At 40.8% G+C, this 19,026-nt stretch overlaps 2 protein-coding genes across 3 annotated transcripts in view; both read right to left on the minus strand.

Annotated features, from left to right (window-relative positions):
• Positions 1-1,517: 1,517 nt before the first annotated feature.
• Positions 1,518-4,305, minus strand: LOC147269197 (homeodomain-interacting protein kinase 2-like). The gene is made up of 9 exons (XM_086194220.1): positions 4,086-4,305; positions 3,729-3,931; positions 3,208-3,402; positions 2,675-2,856; positions 2,397-2,520; positions 2,161-2,283; positions 1,982-2,050; positions 1,736-1,891; positions 1,518-1,646 (listed from the first exon to the last, which is right to left on the minus strand). Exons 2-9 carry the CDS (start codon positions 3,918-3,920, stop codon positions 1,641-1,643), a joined length of 1,047 nt encoding a protein of 348 aa, XP_086050346.1. The 5' UTR covers positions 3,921-3,931; positions 4,086-4,305; the 3' UTR covers positions 1,518-1,640.
• Positions 4,306-13,551: 9,246 nt separating this feature from the next.
• pcdh17 (protocadherin 17) overlaps positions 13,552-19,026 on the minus strand; it is a 60,865-nt gene continuing 55,390 nt past the window's right edge. For both annotated transcript variants that reach the window (XM_086180868.1, XM_086180860.1), the window contains exon 5: positions 13,552-14,887. In XM_086180868.1, the coding sequence (XP_086036994.1) occupies positions 14,190-14,887 (698 nt within the window). In that variant the 3' untranslated portion in view covers positions 13,552-14,189. The remainder of the gene's footprint in view (positions 14,888-19,026) is intronic.

Here is a 19,026-nt window from a genome sequence, read left to right on the forward strand (position 1 = left end):
GGAGGAACGAATGGGAGAACGACCACTGGTGAGCATCATTTGCTACAGCGTGAATGTTGTGCTGGAGATTAACTCACCTAAGACTCCTGAGTATAGCTAATTGTTTCTCTCCTTCTTCTGTTATGTTTGTAGCCGAATTGTATTTATTTTTATAGTTATGGGGGACGAATAAATGCCTTTTAATTTAGATCAATTTATTCGTGTCCATGTTAACAGTTAAACTGGGATGTCCAAACAGATTGAAGAAATGTTGCCAATGAACGCACTCCTACTGACAGCAACAAATATCATGAGATATTGACAGCTGGCCCTACGACAGACTGGAAGACCCGTCCAGGGTGTACAGGGTATCGCCCAGTGTCAGCTGGGATAGGCTCCAGCCCCCCGTGACCTTTAAAGGATAAGCGGTATAGAAAATGGATGTACGGATGGATGGACATTGACAGCTGTAGTTGGAAGATTTAAATCATGAATCAAGTTCTGCTGCCGTGCTGTGCGGAAAAACACGCACAATAAATCTGAACGTAAGACATTATGAAGTACTTTGTTTGAATTTCAAGGATTTTTCTGAAGCACTTTGATAAAAACAATACATTGTCAAGGTTTTCCTCAATTTGCCCCCCTCTGACAATTGTACATGTTGAACAGCCCTCAGTGAAGCAGTTAATTTCAACCATATAAAAATGCAGATTTAATTTGCTCATTTTATGACAAAAACACCTTCTTGATGGAAACAAAATGTGTGAAATATGTGATTCTCTGATTTAGCTTTATTTGCATTTGTACTAAATACTTATGACAACACAGACAATCAGAGGGAAGTCAGAACTGACAGAAAACATGGCCTCTGTGCTGATCTGCAGCTGCATTTCACTGCACAGATTAGATGATTGATATTTGCCTCTTGCAGGCAGCTCATTACTGACATCCCTCCTCGATGGAAAGTAACCGCGGCACCCCTTGGCGGCTGTTCTGTCTTACTGGAACTACTGATGTTGTTTTATGTGACACAGACTTCCTCTTGACTTGTTTCTGGGGTTATTTAAATTAGATTTTCTCAAAGGGCCTGAAAATTCAAACTCGACCCAACATGAGCAATAATCATAAACCATCGGCCTGAACCTGACTCAGCCTGTTGGGCTATTTGGGTCAGGCTCCAGCCTGGGTTGAAATTGAATAGTGTGGTGTGGATCAGCCTGGATCATCCTTGTCATTTCTCTTCTGTTTAATGAGAGTTGCAATCTGAGCAGAGCCACACACCTGACCTGTAGAATAGGGAGGTTTTTACATGAGTAAAATAAATACATTAAAGTTATCGAATATTAAAATAGGTTCATCTACAGGGATTCTATAACATGATCTAATTGTATTTTATCATACCAGGTTAGATCATCTTTATGTAAACATGATGTAACAGGAGAAAATAAACATATATGCTACTTTTCACTTTCCAACATACCAAGCTCACAGCCATATCAAACAATTCTTTTAAATATGAAGTTTCAAATCGCCTACCATCTGCTGATGCCCTTTTCCTTTTAAAGTCTACGTTTTCTTCTAGCAACTCTGCAGGTACAGAGCTGCTGCAGCAGAAATTCACCACTGCCTGAACCAGGACCCAACAGGTCCGAGCAGGACTTTTAACTCTGAAAGACAAAAGTCTTCGTTAAATAAACAACTTCTCTCATCCACATCAGCACGTTAATAATGCAGACGGCATCAAAGTGTAGCTCACGGTGTGCTGTACAAGGTGGCTCCTTGTTATAAATGGATGCTGCAGAATTTGGTTTGCCGTTATTCTTTCAGCAGCATCAACCTTCAGTGTCTTCCCCAGCAGGTCAATGAAGCAGCCTAGGTGACACGGCTCTGTGCTATCACTGAGGATCTTGTGCTGCATCACAACAAAGACACCAACAATGGTAAGAAACTCAGAATTGTTTGTGTTGCCTGTTCACAGATTGTGTAACTGAAGGTAACCTACTACCAGGAGCTCATCCAGACTCTTTATGGTACTCCGACTGGAGGTGCAAAGTTGAATTTTGAGTTTTGACTTAAAAAAGAGGACATTTATGAATTAGCATATCTGATCCACATACAGTGGATTTAACACAGGGGAAGGATGAAAGAATTAAAATCCTTGCCAAGTTACATAACCGTTACCTTAGCTCTCCACTGTGTTGGTACCTGTCCCTTGACCTTTGCACGGAAGAACTTCTTGGTGTATAAACCTGCACTGAGCAGATGATCCGGTGGCTGTCCCACTGTATGAAGTATGTGTCCCATCTGTAAGAATAACCCTATGTTATATAATACTCGAGCTCATTTCTTTTTCAAGTCTTGTCTCATTAAAATCTATTGTCAATTCAGTTTGAAGTGTAACACTCTTCAGTTCGGACCATTTCATCCTCATTGCTGCCAGGGAACAGAGGGTTGTCTGTAAACAATTCAGCTGCAATGCAACCCAGGGACCAAACATCAATAGCTTCATTGAAGGGGGCCCCTAGAAAGATCTCTGGAGATCTAAGGAGAGGAAGAAAAAGCCCCCAATATTACTCTTGCTCACGGTCTACATTTACAAATGGAATATATAGAGATCTGGTTACAATGGCATGGTTTACAATACAGAGATTACACCATCATGAATTCATTAGATAACCTTTTTGTACCAACTTACCTGTACCACAGCGACTGAAGTCCTGCTCCTCTCCATGCGCCTGAAACCTCAACGGCTAGACCAAAGTCAATGAGTTTTACCCTCAGTGGCTGACTGATATTGTCCACCAACATAATGTTTTCTGGTTTGAGATCTGCGTGGGCTATCTTTTGACTCCGTAGAAACTGCAGAGCTGTCGCTATCTGGAATTATTTAAAAAAACACAAAAAACAATTTAAAGTCAGTTGCACTGCGAGGTCACCATCAATGATATCTCACAATGTTGACAAAAAATGACAAAAGCAGTTTTGTTCAAGTAAAGTTTATTTGCCACAGACAGAAACTAAGTAACAATTAAGCTAATCTGCATAATCAGCATCTGTAGCCACAACGACACACTAACCGTAGAATTCAATCAAACTGGGAGGAACTGAAGAACTCATCTACTTTGCGTTGATCAACTGGCTTAACTCTCAACTGTGTGATTGACACTGGTTGTCATTCAACCCTCATCTATTTGCCTTTTATTGTAAGCTGTGCTACAAATTGAAAACAAACCTGTTGAAAATAGGGCTGATCTCCTTAAGAGCCAGATACCGCTGGCTCTGGATCTGCTGGAATTCACGAAGACTCATATGCAACTTCTCAAACTCCATACAATAGCATCCCCTGTACATGAAGGAGTCATTCCATCTGACGATGTTAAAATAGTCTGAGTTGTGATCCTTCATCTTTTTCAGGATCTGCTCCTGTGAATGCATACGATGTTAGAAGGAGAAAAACAAAGTTTGTGAATGTTGTGGGTAAAGCCATGTTTGTTAAATACTGCTGTGTTGAGATTTTAAGTTTTATCTGTCTTCTGTTATTTCCTTGACTCTTCGTCAAACAGTCAACTACAGAATCCATTCAAATATCGCTATCATTTAGAAAGACAGGTTTAAGAATTAGAAGACAATAATTGTTGTAAGCATAGACTGATGTGTCTTCTATCTGCCTGTGTTCTTCAAGTGTTTTGTCATTCAGTTTGTTTTAGCAGTCATAGTGTCACATTCACTCTTGTTCAAGTTGTTTTCACCTCCTCCTTTGCCACCTTGATGGAGATGCTCTCTTTGATCATTTTCAGAGCTACGGTTTCATTGGTGTTCAGCTTCGTGCACTCAGTGACATCTCCATACGTTCCACACCCCAAGACACTCTCAACTCTGTAGTGAGAGGAGTGAGTGAAGATTACGTCTCCTACATTGACCTCAAATCCTGTATCTTCCATGATTAAATATACTGTTGGGAGGGAAAGAGACAATAAAACTGAAGTCTTGACAGTCAGAAAGCCGCAAATTACTGTAAGTGGTCTGTGGCAGGATCAATGATAATGAATAAGACAGACAGTTTTCTATGCTTGAAAAAAAGATAATGGGTACTTCAACTCACTCACTCAGGTTCAGAACAGTTTTGTATTGCACATAGGATTTAGCAGCGAATCCAGGTTGAGCAGGAACCCTTCCGAAGTACCGCTGATCAGATAATTCACTTCCTCAAATTTCAAACAAGTATAACTACAAACACAGGGCCTGTTTTTAGTCACTAAGGTTTAAAGTCATGATGAGAAGGCTTGTGGTTGTCCTAATTTATTGTCTTCATCTTAGAAGCTCTTTCTTTAATCTCTGTCTTTCTTTAATGTCTCTGATTTTGATCTCAGAGTTCTTACTTTGATTTGACCTCAATCTCAGATCTCTGGAAGTTCAGGCTGAATCTTGTCTCTAATCTCTGTCAGCCAGGCATTTTCATCTGTCAGTATCGCTGACGGCTTACTGTCATCTCAGTGCGTCATTTTGGGTGCCATCTTTGTCTTGTGTTCATTTGTGTTCATCTTACATTCTAACCCAGGAGTCGGCAGCCCGCGGCTCCGGAGCCGCATGCGGCTCTTCAGCCTCCTTGTTGCGGCTCCCTTTGGCATCAACAAAAGAAACAAAACATGAAAATTATTTTTTTTTAAAAATGAAAATGAATAACAGTTATTTCTTAATTTAATTTTTATTCATACATTATTTTTTTTCCCATTTTATTTACTACTACTTCGGTTATATGGCCTATTTTAACATCTAATTTTGTGAAATCTTTAAAAAAATAATTTGTCAACAAGCAGGCGGCTTCTTGAGTGTGCGACCCATTCAGTAACCATGAGTAAAAAGAAAGAAGAAGAAAGAAGCGAAAGAAAGCAATTTCAGAACTGCAACGGAGAGCTGAACAGAGCAAACACACGTTCAAGAAGTGGATCGCCTCTCCACAGTCAGCTACAGTTGCTAGTTGTGTGGCAGCTCAGGAGATCGTGAAGAGAGCTAAGCCGTTCAAGGACGGGGAATTCATCAAAGAAATGTCCATAAAATATCACAGCATCCGTTCTCTCACTTCAAGAACAAAGGGCAAATTGATCAGAAAATTAGAGAAATGCCTCTCTCTGCAAAGACAAAATCTAGGAAGGACTCAAATAGGCCTGCATAGTTCACTTTTATTTATTTCAGAGTAGGCCCACACATGCACACTGCACTTCCGTTTGTTTTATTCAGTGGTTGTAACATTGTGTAAGTGTTTGTTAAAGGGAAACTTTAAAATAATATTAAAACTTTTAAAAGTTTAGAAGTTGTGTTGTGTTTTGCAGCTCCAGACTGTTTTTCTTTGGCGAAAGAGGGGGCGAAATGGCTCTTTTGATAGAAAAGGTTGCAGACCCCTGGTCTAGACCCTTGGTCATTGATTTCTGAACTGTCACAAGGCAACAAATCTATCATGGCAGAATCCTGACTGTCATGTCAGTCTCTCATCCCGTCATTTTTTTGCTCTCATCTCAGAGTGTCACAGCAAAACCTGAATCTGATATTTCAAGATGTCACCTCAGACTCTCATCCTAACCGCCCTGGCAGTCGTCTAACTGTCATCTCAGACCCCAGACCTTCAGCCTTAGCATCTCACTTCCTGGAGGCACCAAGTCGCAGACACACATAAATGTCTTGCTCTTTGTATTAAGACAACGCTTCTTCACCAACAAATCAATCATCTATGGATGATATGACATGTTCATTGCCATTTTAAAAACAGGCAGACATTTCCATTAATTTCTCTTGAATTATTACATGAACTTTGGAGGGGTGATCATTCTTCTCTTGTAGTTTTAATACAGGATTGAATTAAGCAGCTGAGGGAATAAACTCTACCATCAACTGTCCTGAAAATGATGCATACCTTAGCATAAAATAAGCAGACATGAGCACCTCTATTGTGAGTTCCAATCAACAGAATAATATTTAGAGTCATAAGACATTTTTCATGGGCGCACAGCGAGGTGCGCTGTTATGTTGATTTGAATTTTCAACCTGACAGATACTTTGAACAGAATGTCATGGTGAGTGCAATGACCTCAGGTTTGGTATTGACTCTTCTCCTCTCATGAAAATTTTAAAACCTCCAGTTCTTAACTACCGCAACCATGACCTGAAAATCCCACTCTTGCACAAGCCTCTGTAAAAAAAAAAAAAAAAATTTTAATGTAACAACGAATGGCAATTTAGAAGAAGACAGTTGCAATGGCATAGCGTGTAAAAGCTCAGTAAATGATGGCATAACTAATTGATATCAGAGCAGGAATCAATGTGAAAGCTCTGCTAAAGGGGAAGGACTTTGACACCAAGCTCATATTCTGTTACGGCGTTATTGACGTTCCTGTTCCGTCCTGACATTCGGCCTGAATGACATCCTATTGTTATTGTCCAGCCATCTGGGTATCTGCCTTCGCCTTCATCCCATCCATCCACTCTGATCGCCTCCATGCCAGGTATTAAAAGTCTGATCGTAAAAACTCTGTTCAAAATATCTCATCGGACCTTGTTATAGAAAAGACAGCAAATAAAATCCCCTTTATATCCATAGATTTGCATATTAAAAGACATAACATACAACACTGTCCTGTCTGCCTTCAAGATTCCATCAATGTGTTTGTCTTTAAATGTGAATAAACATCAAAATAATGTTGCAAGCTGTTGTTGTAAGCAGCAGCTTATGATGAAGTGCCTGGAATGAACATCTAAGGCCTGTGTAAATACTACATAAAAAATATTCTGAATGACCTGGAATGCCTGTGACCAAAAAAAAAAAAAAAAAAAAAAAAAAACAAGCACTGCAAAGCATTCATGAACTACATTAGACTGGAAACACCCGAAGTGATTCAAAAATTCACTAATAACAGGAAACATAATAGGTAAAAAGAACTGAATTAAAAGTCCAGGTGGCATTTAGTGAAAGGTCTTTTTAGCTCTCAGGTGTCTTACACACCAGACACAGGATATTTATTAATTGATTCAGCAGTATCAGTCTGTCCCGCACTTTGCCAGGGGCACTAATCCATGTGATGGAATTCATATGTCTGCTTCATATTAAGTTCCCAGTGTTGCTTATTGACCTTTCCATCGAGCATTTTCTCTCACTGATGTGAGCTGGGTCCTTCACAGAAGCTGTCTGGGGCCATTATTTTTGCTGCTTTCTGTTCTACTTGAGGTGAGGAACACTTGAACACTTAACAAACTGCTCCTCTTTGAGGTGACTGGGAAGGAGAGTTTGAATATAAAAGAGAAGCAACCGTGAGAGATTTTTAAGGATTTGATAGAATGTTGTGCATTGTGTTCATTGCTGTTTTTGTCCAATCGTTTTGTAGTGATTCCCAATCTAATTATGGGAGAACAGTTGTTGTGAGTGGTAGGAGACACCTTGCAGGGGTGACACTCGGTGCGACAGATGTCATCGCGAGTCAGTATCACAACTACTGTATATAGGTATCAATAGCTAATATTATGTGACATTTGCTCTCAAATGCAATAAAATACACCAACATCTCCCTGCTGATGTGGGTTCTCTCTTCAGACCAGGGGGAGTTGTGAATTGTCTGACTGCACATTTGCATACAGAGCCTCACAAAACCTCTCAGTGCGAAGGCACATTTCAAGACTAGGTACTGCACATTGTTAATTAGGACATTGACAATGTTTGCAGTGATTGTGTGCGTCACCATTTCTTCCTCCATTTGATGAAAAGTGTTCCTCTCTAAACCCCCACGCAGGCACTGTGACCACAGTTACCTGCTTTCTTTCTGGTTCTGACCATGGTATCAAAGTCACTGTGGACAACTGCTCCTGTTGTAATATACAGATTCGGAAGAAGCGTCTCTATGGTTTCTTTTACAAAAATCATCCACGTATTTCAATTTGCTGTACCTTCTCGAGCACTACCCAAAATGAAAGGACCCAAGTCCTTCTGGTTGAAAAGATCTCTCCCTGTGCCGTATCAGCTCACTGGGACTAGAACAATAATTGATTAAACCCCATTACAGTAGAAATTTGGATCAAGGAACTAGGATTTTGCTATCAACTGTTTGGAAATCTGCTCTGAAATCTCCAATTCAATTGCATGACAATTATCAATGAGATGAATATGACCCTTCTCAAACACTGATATATCACAATAGTCATGGCATTAAAACATTGGTAACTTCACCAAAAATGGAGTGATATTTTTTTTTCAGTTTTAGCCTGGTGATGTACTTGTTGTTCATTACTGTACTGTAACGCTTTGAGAGGCTGTGACTGCGGACGACTCTACGTGTCAACATGCAGTTATTGAGACCTTTCGGACGGTTCAAATGAGAGAGTGTGCTGCATGAGCTGCCTCGGTGCTTGAAATGGTGTTTTTAAAAAAAACATCCCTGTATCTTCCTAATTAATATCTGCCCTGAGGTGACTAGATAGACACAAACAAACATACAAAAACGCCTTGATACAAATCAATAGTCTGCAAATCTAGTATGGGTTTAGACATTCCCTCTGTGGTCAGAAACTACAAATATTTCAACAAATAATTTATTTTGAATCATTTGAATGAGCTCTTTTGACAATGATTTTTTTTTTTTATATATAATACACATGAAAATTAATATTACCACCCCAGATAATAAAAAAATGTACATTTAGTGATCTTGAGACAATTTGAGTTGTTCTGTTAATCATCTTTAGTTTCATAATAGATCATCTCTTAAAACAAGGAGACAATATTCATCAAGAGTGAGTGTCTATAGATTAAAGCTACCAGGTGGAGTTTCAGGAGCAGGGCCACAGAACTGCCAACCAATAATGTTTTCTTAACCTCTCCTTTTCCCAAACTTCTCCTTTTCTCCCCCTTCTCATCCCTGAGACCATTCCTGAGGAGTTGTCAGCTCACTGATGGTGTGGCGCTCGCGAGTGAAAGTATATAGCCTGCTTATAGCAGGGGGTCAATAGATGCAAGTCGAAAAACCATTTAACTAGACGTAAACCCTGCAATTACACAGTGTGGATGTTCCTTAAGACGGTCATAATCCTGCACAATCATCTTTCATGTTGTGTCATTCGGTATTGGGAAAAAAAACAACAACACGTAGAATGACATCAAAAACTCATCCACAAGCATTTACGCCTCCATCACCAGTCAGCTTTTCAAAGTTTACTTCTCAACTGAACACCACGAGGGAGGTCACATCAGCTGCTTCTGTTCCACTCCCAACATCTACCACCTCAAACGAAACAACCTAGATTTGACTGAGCAAACTGGAAGCTCAGTATATCTCTCTAACCAGAGGACAGTGTTGAAGTGACTTCAGATTGGCCTGTGAATGCAAATCTAGCTGATGGGTGGAGAGCAGCATCTTATCTGAGAAGCATTAGTACACATAATTTCAATTTATTTTCCTGTGAACATTGCGAGAGAGACAGGAAGAGAGGGACAGAGAGAGAGAGAGAGAGAAAACAGTGAGTGCCGTAATCTTTTGTGTGGCAAAAGGGAACTAATGTGATGAATGAAGAATTAAAAGCCCAAGGCAAAACAAGTCAGTGTGCATAAGCGTGTATACGGGGTCTGGGGTATATAAACCTAGAAATGTGCAACAAAGAACGAAACTGTCCAGATTTATTTTTTCCAGATGTTTGAAAAGGAAAAAAAAATATGCTGAAGAGGATGCACACACAGATAATATCAGGCTGTCATGGTTAAGAGAAATGAAATCAAAGCCGTAGTTTAACAAGCTCATACAAGGACGAGAGAAAACCTTATTATTAATCGCTTTTTATTGGAACTTTTCATCTTTTTTTCTCCAGATAGATCACAATGAACACAGCCTTTAGACAATAGCAGTTGAAATAATCCATACAAATGAATGTCTCTGGTCTTTCACCAGTTGCCCGTTGTAGCGTGGAGCCCTATACTATCAGTGAGGGTTTAGTGTGTGTGTTTGTGTGTGTGTGTGTGTGTGTGTGTGGGGGGGGGGGGGTGACACTTACAGACATGGGGTGCTCGTTTGAACTGACCGACATGTCATCTCCCTGTGTTTTTCTGTGTGTGTGTGTGTGTGTGGGGGGGGGGGGGGGGACACTTACAGACATGGGGTGCTTGTTTGAACTGACCGACATGTCATCTCCCTGTGTTTTTCTGTGTGTGTGTGTGTGTGTGTGTGTGTGCACCTGTACCAGTGTGCGTCAGGCGGTAAGCCACAACAAGGCCTTGTTCTAATCACTTGCTAAAGCCAAAAGTCTCAAGTGGGCAAAAATAGTCCACTTTTGATGTGAGCAATGCACTGCTGACTATATATGGTACCCACAGTATGTAATTAGACAATAATGAGCAGCCTCACATTATGCTCAGTCTTCATGTGTTGACCTTAGAATCGCGGCTCTGCTCTATTAGACAGCAAATAGCCTGAGAGAGGGGCCATGGCTTTAAAGAGTAGCGTCCATCCACTGGACCCAGCTCATTTCCTGCCCACAGTTTGCAAGTGTACAGACAGCGGCTAGGCCAGGGGAACACCATTAGAGGGGACAGCACTGGACTGTGACAGTGACTGTTTGTGGCAGCCAGACTGTAAGTAAAAGATCCTGAAGTGACCTCTGCACTCAATCAGCACCAGAGGTTTCATTTAAGTTAGAATTCAATCTACAGTACACAGGTGAAATAAATTAAACATCAAGACAAGTATTCTGTAGTCAGACAATGAGGGGGTGAGAGAAAATGAAGTACACACGCACACACACAATACACAGTTATGATCCAGCATGAAGATGAAGCACGATGAGATAAAAAGAAAATAAACCATGACGAGAAGTCTTGATGTGTCATGTTTGTCTGGGTGGTGTTGTCTCTTTCTGTCTGGGGCTAAACATTGAAAGGCAGTGTGTTGCTGTCTGTATGTGTATGCCTGTGTGTGTGTGTGTGTGTGTGTGTGTGTGTGTGTGTGTGTTTGCGTGTGAGTGCACGTGTGTGCGTGTGAGTGCACGTGTGTGCGTAACGCCAATGTTCTCAATGTAGCAGTGTGCACTTTGAACACCACATTTTAACAGCTATGACTGTTTCCTTTAATATTCATTATTTTTTCAAATTTTTGGTACGTGAATGTCAGGCTTGCTTGATTTAGCCAGATTGGGAGATACAAAAAAAAAAAAAAAGGTTAAAAATATCAGCAAATACTTTCCTCTGACGTCAAATCCTCCCAAGCCCTCTCTAAAAACAGACCCTTCCACCTCCAAGGAAAAGAGCAAGGCTAAACTGATATGAAAAGTTTCCAGACAAAAGAGAGGAGGGAAGGGACCAGTTACTTTGCCCCTCAGGGGTGACACAGCTGAAGACGAGGAAAGTAATGAAATGAAAGATGGGAGGTAGGCAAAAAGATACAGCAGAATGGTACAATGACAAGAGGATGTCCAATCATGTAGTTGGATTGAGAAAGAAAAAAATGCTCGGATGTGAAATGTCTGTAGGATAGAATCTATTATCCCTGCTGCCACGATTCCAGCTGTAAACAGTGAACACACCAGGAGCCATATGAATGTACAGTGAGTCACTGTTCCCTCTCATGGATGCATCTTACATACATTTGTGGTCATATTTTCCAAAACACATCTAGTCTAAATCCTACTACATTTCTGCTTAGTTTACCGTGAGAGAGTATTAGAAAAAGCACCTCCCATTATTATTTCAGAGTGGCCAAAATGTGCCAAAATTTTCAAAAATAAATGTCTGTGTCATTATTTTAAGAAAGCCTGAATGTGAAGACACTTGGTTTATATATATATATATATATATATATATATATATATATATATATATATATATATGTGTGTATATATATATGTATATATACCATGTAGCTAAACCACTAAGACATCAAATCCAAAGTAGAATTTCAGATGCCATGTTTCTCTGCAAAGTATGAGAGTTCTAACATGGAGAAGGAGTACGTACATAAACAACACGGATTACTGAAAAGGAACCTCTTTTGGTCCTTCATAGAAAATGCACATTCTGGTTGACCAGGGCTTTGTAAGCAGTCACAAGCTCCACAGATACAACAAGCTCTCCGCAGAGACAGTAAGGCAGTTTTATGATCACCAAGAAAACCACTCCACTTTCCATATGGCAGGTTTCTTTTTTTTTCTTTTTTTTTTGGAAAGAAAGTAAAAACATAATGAACACAAAATATGCATACTAGATATTGTTAAAGAAAATAGCTGCCCTGTAAAAATCTGCTCAGTAAAAATATTCAAACTGTTATCTTGTGGTTGTTGCTTTTTGTTGTTGGTTTGAATTGTATTCTAAATGAGCTGGCTCATTAAGCTTTCAACAGTTATTGTATTTGATCCAGCTGGATCTCCAGGTAAAAAGAGGCGACATCTCAAAAGCACTGAAGCCAGCCTGCAAAGATGCAGAATAGAGAGGGAAAGTAAACACCAACAAAAACCCAAACTAAAGCAAACTCACAGAGTTCGACAGCTACTAAGGCAACTTTTGCCAAATACAATATAAGCCCATGTATATTGCAACACAACTATATATTAATTTAATAAAATACACAATATAGCTTTTGTACACATACAATTTGGCTCAAATGCACAGAAATTGCAGTAAAATCAATAAAAAATATGTCAATTTTTTTGATGTGGACACATCTAAATTGGATACATTTACACATATAATGATAACATGTATAGTGATAATGTGAAGGGACATTTTCTTATATTTTTGGATATTTGTCATTGAAACAATGGCAGTGTCCTTTGCAGTCCTTTGAGTTAATACCTCACTCTTGACCGTAACTCGAGGACACCTTTTGCTGAGATTCCTCATTCCTTTTTTTTTCTTCTTATAAAACGTATAAATATTTCGTTAATATTTGGACACTATACATGGATTCATACATATAGTCATCTATATAACCATATAGATATAATTTTTTTCACAGTTTATGAAAAATGTCCCTTTTTATACAACTTGTGATTGCCTTAGGGCATTGTCACACACACATGGTAATCCACTGTACACAAGGGACTCAAAGCTGATGATGTACATGTATAAGACAATTACACAGATGGCCAGTGGTGTGTATGTATGCATTAGTGTGTATGTTTCAGAGCGTGTGTGTGTGTGTGTGTGTGTACATAATGTGTGCGTATATATATATATATATATATATATATATATATATATATATATATATATATATATATATATATATATACATACATACAAATATATACACACACATGTATGTGTATGTGAAGGGATATCAGTGCATGTGAGTGTGTCAGCGCGTGTGTGTGCAGTGTGGGGTGCACACGTCTAGAACGGGTGCGTGTGATTACAGCGGTTAGCAACATGAATGTTTAAATAGGAGCGTGAGACAGACACAGCTTACACATGTGGCTACAAATGACAGGTGAAACATGGTTACACAGGTATTAATTCTCCTTCAGCAGAGCATTTAGTCCCCTCCAACCCTCCCAAGCCCCAAGCTCCAACCCCATCCCCCCATCCCATCCCCATCCCATCCCCCTCACTCCCCGAGTCTGTAAGGGACTCCTGCGAACAAACCCTCCATTTATCAATCTCTTCAGAAACAGGATCCACTATACGTTAAACATCTATATTAAATTCAGAAAAGATAAGGTTGTGGTGTGTATTCCGGCCTTTTACTGTTCGTAAAAGATTCAAATTTCTTTCTCTGTCTTCACTTAGATTGTCATGTCTGACCATTAAGAGTCCTTTCATGTTCAGTGTCTATGGCCGTCACACATAACAGAAATCCACCTACACACACTTGGATATGCAGAATTGACATTGTCAAGAGACCATGAACAACACACTTATGAGCTGGTGGGCACTTAGATAAGAGCTGGCGAGGTACAAACCTCCGCAGTTTGCTTAAGAACAATCCAAAACAAAAAGAATTTATAGATTCGGCAGAATCCAGATGTTTGTCCATTTCAGTTGGTGGGGGTTTGTAGCATCTCAAATTCTGCCAAATAATATAATAAATGTTCCTATTGTCTGTCCAGGATTGATACAACAAATACATGAAAGGAGCTCCAATCATGAGAGCAACTCAACCATTTTGATTTGTTTTGGCGTCCAGAGTTTTTGGAATAGAATCCTATTCGTCTCTCTACCTCCCCACTTCGTTTTGCTGAAGTCCTTGGTGTCACTTCCTGAGTGTGCCGGTGGCCTCACTTCCTCTGCAGTCCTGCAATAGCTTGTCAATGTCCCTCACCACCTGGTCAGCATCCATTCCGTCACGGTTTAGCTCGGGCTCCACCTGCTCCAGGACACACTCCATTTCCCCTGCTGTCTCTTGGCTGATCCTGGAGCGGGCCTCAGCAAGCACCTTGGCTACCGGGTCTGAGGGAGGCAAGGGTGGGTAGACCCCCTGTTCCCTGGTGTGTTTGGTTGGTGATAGGTACTGGCCGTCAGGAGGACCATAATGGCCAGAGCAGGTGGCGGGGTGAGGCTTGCCTTCAGCTCCGTCTGCAGGGCTTTTTACTGAGGAGCAAGGGGACGTGGTGGAGCAGCCCTTGGTTGGACTGCTTGATGCTGAGGGGACCTCTTGGAGCAGTGGGCTGAGGGCACGTTTCGCCTTCAAGTACGGCTTGACGTTTGCAATGAGGATGGTGTGATCGCGCCGCTCTTTCCCAAATGTACAGAATGTCTTTTTGCCATTGGGGTTGACAGCCTCGTAGGTCTCTGTCTCAGGCATGGCCTCCATCCCTGCTGGTACAAACATATTGTTGCGGTAATCGACGCCCTCTGCTTGGTTTCCTCCAGCTGGGAATTGGGGCATCCAGCAACGGTCAGAATGACCCAGTACTCGGCACTCCTCTGTACAATTCACACAATCCTCATCTGCAGGACAGAAAGGGACAGGGTGGGAGGGAAAATAGTCACATATATGTCATGAATGGGCATAGATGAGTGTAAAATCACATCATAAAAAGTTAATGGAATTGCAGTCTTATTGTAAAACTGAGCCGTACAAAGACTTGGTACGCTATGCTATGGAATCAACGCTAAAACTAATGAAATTATGTAAAAACAGGAAGCGCAAGCTAAGGATACCCCATCGTAAATGCGTGCAAAGGCACACACACACACACACACACACACACACACACACACACACACACACACACACACACACACACACACACACACACACACACCTTTCCATAGGACTGGGGGACACCTGCTTGCATTTTCCAAAGCTCTGATCAAGGAGATGGCAGCGCACACAGAGGAGATGGGGATGGAGCGAGAGAAAAACAACAGTTGAGGTTTGGCAAAGGCATAGTGCCGTTATCATAAATTCATGTCACTGGGCTTTGAAGCCCTCCCTAGACAGAGACATGGTGCCAAATGGCTTGTGTTTCTTCTCTGTGTGTTTGTGCCTGTTTATTTGTGTGCATCTTGTTGGGCTAGTGTGTGCACGGATGTGAGTGTGTATTCTTCTCTTTCATCTCTATCAGAAGGATGCACACTGGCTGATTATGGCAGTGTTCATGCTTGTGTCAAATGTATTCAGAGCTTGCTTAAGGAAACACAAAAAGTTAATAAATAAAACACTACAATAATAAAATTAAAGCAGGAGGTGGGGAGGCATGGCTCAGAGGTAGAGTGGCTGACTAGCAACTGAAGGGTCGCTGGTTCAATTCTCACTTCCCCCGGTGCAAGTTACTGAACCCCTAGTAGCCCCTGATGACCCTGGGATGGACTTGGCCACCTGTCCAGGGTGAACCCTGCCTCTCACCCAATGTCTGCTGGGATAGGCTCCAGCCCCCCCAAGAACCCTTAACGGATAAGTGATATAGACAATGGATGGATGGATGACTGGATGGATAAAAGGAGGAGCACTTTTTTCTCTCTTTGGCTGTGAAGCAAGAAATAGAGATAAAAACAGAGCATCTGTTGTCCCACAAATGGATTTTTTTTCCTTTGGCTTGGTGGGATGAAAACAAGAGAGGAGACAAAGACAGACAGGATGGGAACAGTTTCGAAAAAAATAAATGAAACTGGTACGAAAGGCTCCTTGTTTCACCTTTTCTTCCACATATAATATGCTGCAAATGATCAGTTACAGCTATAATTGAATCATGGTTCCTTTCTGGGCAAATGGTCTGTTTTTAAACATCTAAAACCTACATTTCTAAACACATTTTCGTCTGTAAACTTAAATTAGAGCCTGCATTAGCATTGATGATGATCAATGCTTGTGTTCGCGCGGCTCTCAAGACGGTGTGTTGATGTGAAATGTGGTAAAAAAAAAGATGTGATTTATATTTTCATACCTCAGTTTATATTTTGCAGTATATATACTGCAGAAAATACACTGAAGTATCATGAAACTCTTTTAAAACCTTGTATTATAGTTTGCATTATGAACACATATACTGTAGATGGCATGGACACACCTGTGTTTTATGCTGTTGTTCGCAAAAATTTGCCTGTGCAGGCTTTTAAACAAATGCAGTGGCTCACACAAATTTGAATGCTGGTTTTGAGATACGTGATGCATTTCTGCCCATTTGTGGAGCTGCAAACACCACAATTCCTACTGCACAGCAACACTTGAAAAATATACTTTTTTTTGGACCTAAATAACCTGAATTATGCATTTGTGAATTATTGATGTTCCAAATGTTAATAACACAATGGACAGAAGGCAGCCATGACATGAATATTTAACAGATTTTAACTTGTTGATACCTCTTACTCATCCTCCTGTTGAATATCCTGACAAATCTTAATCCTCATATGTTTGAATGTGGGATTAAAGCCACATTTGAACTCTTTGTGACAGCAACTTGTTGGTCTCATTGAAGGGTGTGAAGAGGATACCTTTTTATTTTAGAGGGACATTTAGAATGGAGCTACTCAGTGCTTTAACTCATTTTCCATTTTTCCCTCAAACACATGTGAGAAGACAACAACATTGCTGTTTAGTGCTTTACAGCCGCCCCATCAATTCCATTATGTGATGCTTGGAACCTTACAGCATGGGGAGAGTGCCACTTTAAAGACCACAAACCTGGGACTAATACAATCTTTCGTGGATGTGAGTGAGTGAGCAGAGTGGATGTGCTTGAGTGCACTTGACTAGGTTGTCTTTGCTGTGGTGCGGGTCAGCCGCCTAGATTCCTTGGAGACTGCTCTCCTAAGCTGCAGAGATGAGCTTAACACTTCACAAATGTTTGAAGAAGCCAAACAGCACTGGCAAAGAGATATTTCCCATGCTGAGGCGATCAGTTGAAGAGGAAATAAGGTGAGCTGGAAAGTGAAGGCCAGACCAGTTTGAGACGGATTACACTGAAATTCTACAAGGGGTTTGAGGAATGCATCTGCACCCGCTACCAATGATTTGAGTAAAATATGAGCAATGTGTCAAAGACACACACAAAAAAAGATACTCGTTTTTGTCAAAAGCTTCCACATAAATAATACAAACATGTTTACACTTTTTAACCAGAGTATGCCATTACTGTCATCCATCACCCAGCCACAAAATATAGACCCTACAAGCAAGTCAGCAAGCTCCACGGCAACACTGCTTTCACACACCCAACTCACATGCATTCCAGTCACACACAATTAACTTTGCCCCTACAATGTCTTTGTGCTCTCTGAGGTGATTGTCCATTCACCATGTGCATATTAAAGCATAAATAATCCATGCAGACATATTTCACTCTATTTAGTTGGAGGAAACCACTGATAGATTATTCATGTCTCAGCTGCACAACCTTGAGGCATTCTCCTCATATATATGGCAAACAATATGACATATGAGAACATCTCTCTCTCTCTCTCTCTCTCTCTCTCTCTGTGTCTGCCCGTCCCATCATGTGGCTCCCCTGGCTCTGTGGCGCTGTTCACACCTGTAGTTAACATGCGTGTGAGCTCATATGTATGAGGTGTGAATGCATACCCAGGCTTTGTGACGCTATAACTCAGACTGGTGCTGCAATGCAATGATTGGACTAATAATGCAATTTCACAGCAATGTAGGTCTGTAGAATATGACATATAGGCAGGACACCTCTGCAGCATTGTGATATTTAATTGAAAATGACCTTCTGACATCCAATTAGCCTTGCGATTCGCTGTAATTTTGGAACTGCAGTTGTCCATATAGCCAATATTCTTGTCCCCGCGTGGACACGCATGCGCTGAAGGACCGCCTTCTAAACTGATGTTTGACGCAGGGAAAACGTCTAAAACTTCTTTAATTTCTTTATCTTTTAAATTGAGAGTTAATACAGGAAGTGCAATTCTGCACAAAAGACGTATATTTTTATTCACATAAAGAGCGGGGAAGAGAGATCTGATCACAAGTTGTCACTTGACGCCATTCGCTCTGTTGTGAACTCCTGTCTACTTGTGATTGGATCATCCAGGATACGTGTTCATGAGTCTTAACAAGCCCGATTGGATGGACAACAGGAACCTCCAGCTAGGACACATTTGCCTGTGATGATTTGGCTGCCGGGAGCTGGCTCGGTCTCTCTCTCCCTCTCTCTCTCATCCTTTCATTACACCGACCACGTTCCCAAATAAATTGCACTGATTAATGAAACAATTCATCACAATTCAATAATTCAGTCAATGGGAGGGGACTTGCATTCATGCTCCACTCCTGTGTCTCTCACCGAATTCTTTTGCAACATGGCTGCTTTCTTTTGAGCTCAATTTAAAAGCTCGAGAAATCAGTCTAGGTTTACAGCTGGCACTGAATATTTCTGCTCACTCTAAATCAACTTTCAATCAGATCTTGGTCACTGATGCTGTGTGGCTTACAAAAATTGTGTCCTTAATCTTTCATTTTGCATTCAAGGCTTTTAAAAGACAATACCATCATGTGATCACGCTGACCCTGACTCGAACGGGTTCAATGCAATGACACATTGACTTCAACATTGCTCCCTTTTAAAAATGACCAAAACTTCCTTAACATCACAAGAGTAAAGAAAGGTACAGCTTCATTTATAAGC

This window comes from Aulostomus chinensis, chromosome 2 (genome assembly GCF_037954235.1).
Source record: "Aulostomus chinensis isolate RoL2024-O1b breed Wild chromosome 2, RoL_Achi_v1.0, whole genome shotgun sequence".
Lineage (NCBI taxonomy): Eukaryota > Metazoa > Chordata > Actinopteri > Syngnathiformes > Aulostomidae > Aulostomus > Aulostomus chinensis.